Raw genomic sequence first — 6,635 nt, 5'->3', positions numbered from 1 at the left:
AGTTACCCATGGTGTATTTGATATGCCAAAAACAGTAACAACAAATCTCACAATGGAAACATTACTGATGCCCGCTCGAGCAAATTGATGAATAATGGGATGACAGTGCTACAGTGCAGTGTTACAGTATAGCACAGCAGGTAGGGCATTTGCCTTGCATGCGGCCGACCCAGATTTGATTTTTCCATCCCTCTTGGAGAGCCTGGCAAGCCACAGAGAGTATCCCGCCCCCACAGCAGAACCTGGCAAGCTCCCCGTGGTGTATTCCATCCATATGCCAAAAACAGTAACAATAAGTCTCATAATGGAGACGTTACTGGTACCCTCTCAAGCAAGTGGATGAACAATGGGATGACCGTGCTACTACTAGCCTATAGAACCAATGTTTGAATTGATATTTATCAATGACAGTAGAAATGTCACATTTAATTGCATGCAAACATAAACCCTTTTCTTAAATAATATATTTAGTAAAAACTTTGTATATGACATTGTTCTGGGTTTTGAAATAGAGAACATGTGTCTTTTTCTAAAAGATATAATTCTTAAAGTCCAAATTATTTCAAATATGCATTTTCACCATGTAATTTAAAACCTGTAAGTCTTAACTATAGTGAGGGATACAATAATTCCTAAGATACTTATCAGGAATTGATATGGGATCTTTGGGTCCAAGATAAATCTAATTCCTAAGTGTCCTTTTACCTAATTATAGATACCGCATACACATAGGAAATCAGTTCTCCTCTGAGACTAAATTTATTAACTACACACACACACACACACACACACACACAAACAAAATATTGCCCTACTGCATCCCTGTGCCTATGATCTCAATATATTCTTCTTTCAAGTGGGACCAGGGCATACAAAGATATGAATACTACTTAATCCATGACTGTCTTTAGTCCCTTGAGAAGCTCCACTGATTTTCAGGGTGAGTAGATTTCTGAATTGGGCATGTATGTGTTTGTGTGTCTGTTTTTATTAAAGAGGTAGGTTCAGATTATAGTGGCTCAAGGGGAAGAAGAGTAAGAGTTGTCATTTAGGGTTATTATTCTAATGCTTAAAAAGGTGAAATGTACCAAATATAAGACTATTTATACTCGCTAGCTTGTATTTTTGCTTTGAAACATACAGACACATTTCACCAATTGAGATAATCCTTCTGGAAAGCAGTTTAAAGAAAAGGTAATCAATCCTGCCAACTGTGAGAACTGAAAATAGCATTTCAAAGAGAATTGAAAGAGTCTATAGAACCATTATTTAGATTGTAATAAAGAAAGGGGTGACGGTAGGCATATTCTATAATATTGGATTTTTTGCCCTCTTCTCCTTTCAAGGAGTTGCATCTGTCCTACATCACAGTTATGACACTTCAATCATCTCTCAGTTTAAACAATATTAGGCTTATCTGTTCATTCTTTGTGTTTGAAAAATTTGATAACACGGAATACGAGCAAAATTGAAGAAAGAGAAAATTTTACATAACCATAAATTTTCAATGATAACACCTCTGAATTTGTGAAATGGATTGCCTATCAAACATCCAGAAAGCACTTTAAATTTCAACACAGGTATAAAATTTTCAAAATCACTATTGCTTTTCATTCCAAATGCTTTTTTCTGTATAAACATCACTTGAATCAAACTACTTGCATATTTTTAAAATCAGCATATTCCAGTTTATTTTTGATTTGCATATCTTATAGATGTTCTTATTTTATTGTTCTTATTGTCTTACTTGTTCTTATTGCCTCACAATTCACTAATGCACTAAATAATTTCCTTTTTACAAGTCAAGTATTTTTATCAGTTTTTGTTCTCTCAAAGTTTCTTTTTATCTTAAAAATATTTTGAGAGTCAAAGGGATAATATAGCAGTTAAGGTTAGGTCATTTGGCTTGCATGGACTAACCCGGTTCAATCCCTGGTATCCTATTTGGTTATCTGAGCCCCGCCAAAAATGACAACCAAGTGCAGAGATACCAGTAAGCCCTGAGCACTGCCAAGTGAATCAAAAAAGTCTTTTGAATATCTCCTAAATAATTAAAATTAGTTTATCTGTGCTGCTTATATAGAACAAGAAATCTTTGACTTATGACTCTCCAAAGTTGTGATCTGAACAGAAAATAAAGTGTATATTCTAAATGAACTGCCTATTCTGTTTGTGATTAGTATATCTATTTTTCAGTTAATTTCTAGAGACCATTAGATAAGATATTTACCATTTAGTAAATCATTATCTTCTTATGTTATCATTTTCAATGATTCATACTTTTGATGCTGATCAAAGATGCTAATAGATGACATTAAAAGATCAAAGATGCTAATAGGTGATGGTATTGTGAGGATATATTTTTTGCATTTAAGATTATTGTATGATTTGTCTTAAAGAAAGCTATTGACACAGGGTATAATTTTTTACTTTCTCAATTTAGATTCCTGAAAACTGAATGGACAGAAATCAAGCAAAACCTAGGTTCAAATTTTCAGCATGTGTTATGTGTACAACAGATTAACTGTGGAAAGTGACCCTATAGAACCGTTGAAGATTGCTCACATTTCTGAATGGAATAAATATCTCTAATCAAGATGGTGAGCACCTAGGACACAGCAAATTTTCCACTCTGTCTTTGTTCAGTTGTTTGTGAAGTGTCAACTGTCATCTAGAGAATGAGCTATGCCGCATTAAAAAAAAAGACACCAGATCTACCACATCAACGGGACTTGGACTTGTTAATGTCATATATTTCCCCAAAGCCATTATGAGGAAAAGAGTCTTGCCTGCCAGATAATTTCTAAACTTATTTTTATCTTCTACTTACAGAAAAATAATTCTGTAACTGCTGTACCATTAACCTTTAATTAGTCATTATGCTATTTCTAAACACCACGAGCTTAACTCCAGCTACATTCATTTTAAATGGTATTCCTGGACTGGAAGAAGTACATTTATGGATCTCTTTTCCCCTGTGTACAATGTACAGTATTGCGCTCATAGGAAACTTTGGCATCATATACCTTATTTACTCTGAAGAGGCCTTACACAGACCTATGTACATCTTCCTTGCCCTTCTTTCCTTCACAGATTTGCTCATGTGTACCAGCACTCTTCCTAACACACTCTTCATATTGTGGTTCAACCTCAAGGAGATTGACTTTAATGCCTGTTTGGCCCAGATGTTCTTTGTGCACACCTTCACAGGAATGGAGTCTGGGGTGCTAATGCTCATGGCTTTAGACCGCTATGTAGCTATATGTTACCCACTACGGTATGCTACTATCCTCACTAATTCAGTTATTGCCAAAGCTGGGCTTCTTACTTTCACTAGAGGTGTAATTCTTGTTATCCCTTTTACATTCCTCACAAAGTGCCTGCCATTTTGTAGTAGCAATGTCATACCACACACCTACTGTGACCACATGTCCGTGGCCAAAATATCCTGTGGCAATGTTAAGATCAATGCCATCTATGGTTTGATGGTTGCCATCCTGATTGGTGGCTTTGATATCTTGTGTATCACTATATCATACACTATGATTCTTAGAGCAGTTGTGAGTCTGTCATCAGCAGATGCTCGACAAAAAGCCTTTAGTACCTGCACTGCCCATATCTGTGCCATTGTCATCACCTATGTCCCAGCCTTCTTTACCTTCTTTACACACCGTTTTGGGGGGCACACCATTCCTCCACACGTACACATTATTATGGCTAATCTCTATCTTCTCATGCCTCCCACAATGAATCCTATTGTGTATGGAGTGAAAACTAAGCAGATACGAGAAAGTGTCATTAGGTTCTTATTAAAGGGGAAGCATAAATCTGCTCATAATATTTAAATAAAGTGTTTTTGAGAAGTTGCAGTTCTCTTAGCTAGGTTAAGATTACAAAGGCATTAAGAAATTTTCCTGATGAGAACAGGATCTAATCACAGGAAAAAAATTGTATGACTTAGATTTTTCCACCTCTAGGGAGAGTGTTGCTATGCTCACATAGGCAAACCATGTTTTTCTAAAACACTATGGTTTTCAAAGTCTCTAGAATTTTAGAGGATTCCAATTTATTTTTTAATTCAAGATTCAAAGTTGCTTTATGGTACACTGATTTTGTGGTACAGTGGTTAAACCATCATGACTAGAGAGTTTTGTCTGGGGGATATTTTTTAGAAGTTTTAAGTCTCTGGAAAAAATTATATGTTATAATCATTCTTGGTTGTGAGAATTTATTTACTTCATTCTCCAGCCTAAAACATTGAGTTGATTTTATTTCCCAAATTCTTACCTCCTACCTCTTTCTCAAGACTTTTTAGATATATATACACTAGTATATATGTATGCTCAACATAATAGGTGAAGATATGAAAATTATAGTATAATCAGAAATTATGTCCAAAAATATCACTGTATCACTGTCATCCTGTTGTTCATCAATTTATTTGAGCCGACACCAGTAACATCTCTATTACACTCAGTCCTGAGATTTTAGCAGCCTCTCCTTACTCGTCTTTCCCAACGATGGAAGCTCTTTCAGGGTCAGGGGAATAAGACCTATTGTTACTGTTTTTGGCATATCGAATATGCCACCGGTAGCTTGACAGGCTCTGCCGTGCAGGTTGGGATACTCTCGGTAGCTTGCCAGGCTCTCCGAGAGGTATGTATATATCTTTTATGTATTTGGCATATGAATACACCATGGGGAGCTTGCAAGGCTCTCCCGTGCGGGCAATAGACTCTTGGTAGGTTGCCAGGTTCTCCAAGAAGGAGAATAAGGCTATTAGATGTCTGCTTCCAGGAGCTTGGTCTTCTAGTCTCTGGATGTTGGCTATTGGTGGGACTACACGGCACAGGGGGCGGTTTGTGAGTGTGGCTGGCAGGCTACTGAAAAATTGGGGCTCTGGATAGAGAAGGCTCAGTCCCAATCCGAGCAGGCTTGGACATCTCAAACCCAGGTCCTGCACACCTGGGTTCCTCTGCTGGTCCCTTCATGCATGAGGCTCACCCAGACATGTGGAGAGTGTACTTGAGCATGGCTATGGCTGGGTTCTGGAGGTCTTCAATGGTTAAGGCTCTGCTTGGAGCAGGAAGGGAAAAGCAATCTGTCCCCTCCGAGGGGCCCCGATAAAGACAGCCTGGCACAGGGGGAAAGAGTCTCTGCATTGCTTTCTTCCAGAAGCTTGGTCTTATATGGGTAGGGCGTTTGCCTTGCACATGGCAGACCCGGGTTCGATTCCCAGCATCCCATATGGTCCCCCGAGCACCACCAGGAATAATTCCTGATTGCAGAGCCAGGAGTAACCCCTGTGCATCACTGGGTGTGACCTACTGTCATCCTGTTCTTCATTGATTTACTTGAGTGGGCACCAGTAACATCTCTATTCCTCCCAGCCCTGAGATTTTAGCAGCCTCTCCTTATTCATCTTTCCCAATGATTGGAGGCTCTTTCAGGGTCAGGGAAATAAAACCTATCATTACTATTTTTGGCACATCAAATACACCATGGGTAGCTTGCCAGGCTCTGCCAGTGCAGGCAGGATACCCTCGGTAGCTTGCTGGGCTCTCCAAGAGGTTTATGAATATATATACATATACATATATACGTACATATGTATATATGTATATACTGCTCTCTATGATTTGTTGCCTACTGTCTGAACTCCATCAAATATGGTGTGGTAATTATTGAAAATGGGTAGGAAGTGTCGCCGTGCAGTCTGGAAAGCGGCCTGGAGCATGGCAGCAGTTGAGTAATGGAGGTTGTCTGCTGGGGCTGGGTCCCCTCAGGGTGCCCCATGTGAAAACAGCCTGGCTCAGAGTCCAGTGGCATGGCTATGGGGGCCTTATCTTATACTCCCGTCTGGGAGGAGCTGTCTGTTGAGATCTGGAGGTGACCCAAAAAGGAAAAAAAAAAGAGAGACTATGGCTAAAATAAGATGTATTTGCATTCTTTGTCAATGTTCAAACCATTAAAGACTTCCTTGAGGCTGCTATCTCTCCCTTTTTCCCACTTCACATAAGTCATTTGCAACACTTACAGTGTGTAATCATATTGTAATGAACTTCTCAATTGATGTGAATTTTATTTCATCTTATTGAATCTGATTATTTCCTGTTGTCCAATATATTTAATCCCTACATGGTTGAAGTTTTTTCCAATTGCTTTTGCTGTTGTTTGCTTTTAGAAGTGTACCATTGTGAGCAAAGTTATGTGTCACATGATTTCAATCTCCACATGCTAGTTATTAATGAGTGCCATGTCAAATGGTTTGTTCTTAAGAATGTTTCATGTGTATTTGAGAAGAATATGTACTAATTTTTTAGGAAATGCAAATTTTGTACATATCTATAAACTTTTAAAAATAATTACTTTATCTAACATCTTAATATCTTTATTATTTTTTTGACAAAATGATCTATTATTGCTGTGTTAAGATCACCTATCTATATTATTTTGTTATCAATATATAGCCTAAGTTCTGCCTAAACTTTCTTGAGTATTTCGAGTCCCCAAGTTGAATATGTATAGCAATGTAGCACTGTCTTCCCGTTGTTCATCAATTTGCTTGAGCAGGCACCAGTAACGTCTCCATTGTGAGACTTGTTGCTGTTTTTGGCATATTGAATATGTAGCTT

General features: G+C 38.0%; 1 protein-coding gene across 1 annotated transcript; it reads left to right on the top strand.

The window, feature by feature from the left end:
* The first annotated feature begins 2,879 nt into the window (after positions 1-2,879).
* On the top strand, positions 2,880-3,845 carry LOC101549068 (olfactory receptor 52N1). Its single transcript, XM_004621243.2, has one exon. It carries the CDS (start codon positions 2,880-2,882, stop codon positions 3,843-3,845), a length of 966 nt encoding a protein of 321 aa, XP_004621300.2.
* The last annotated feature ends 2,790 nt before the right edge of the window (positions 3,846-6,635 follow it).

Source organism: Sorex araneus, chromosome 6 (genome assembly GCF_027595985.1).
Source record: "Sorex araneus isolate mSorAra2 chromosome 6, mSorAra2.pri, whole genome shotgun sequence".
Taxonomy (NCBI): domain Eukaryota; kingdom Metazoa; phylum Chordata; class Mammalia; order Eulipotyphla; family Soricidae; genus Sorex; species Sorex araneus.
This window is presented reverse-complemented; position numbering and strand designations above follow the sequence as displayed.

Excerpts from the sequence above, each read along its gene's own strand:
- LOC101549068 (XM_004621243.2), top strand. The coding sequence starts at position 2,880 with ATGCTATTTCTAAACACCACGAGCTTAACTCCAGCTACATTCATTTTA.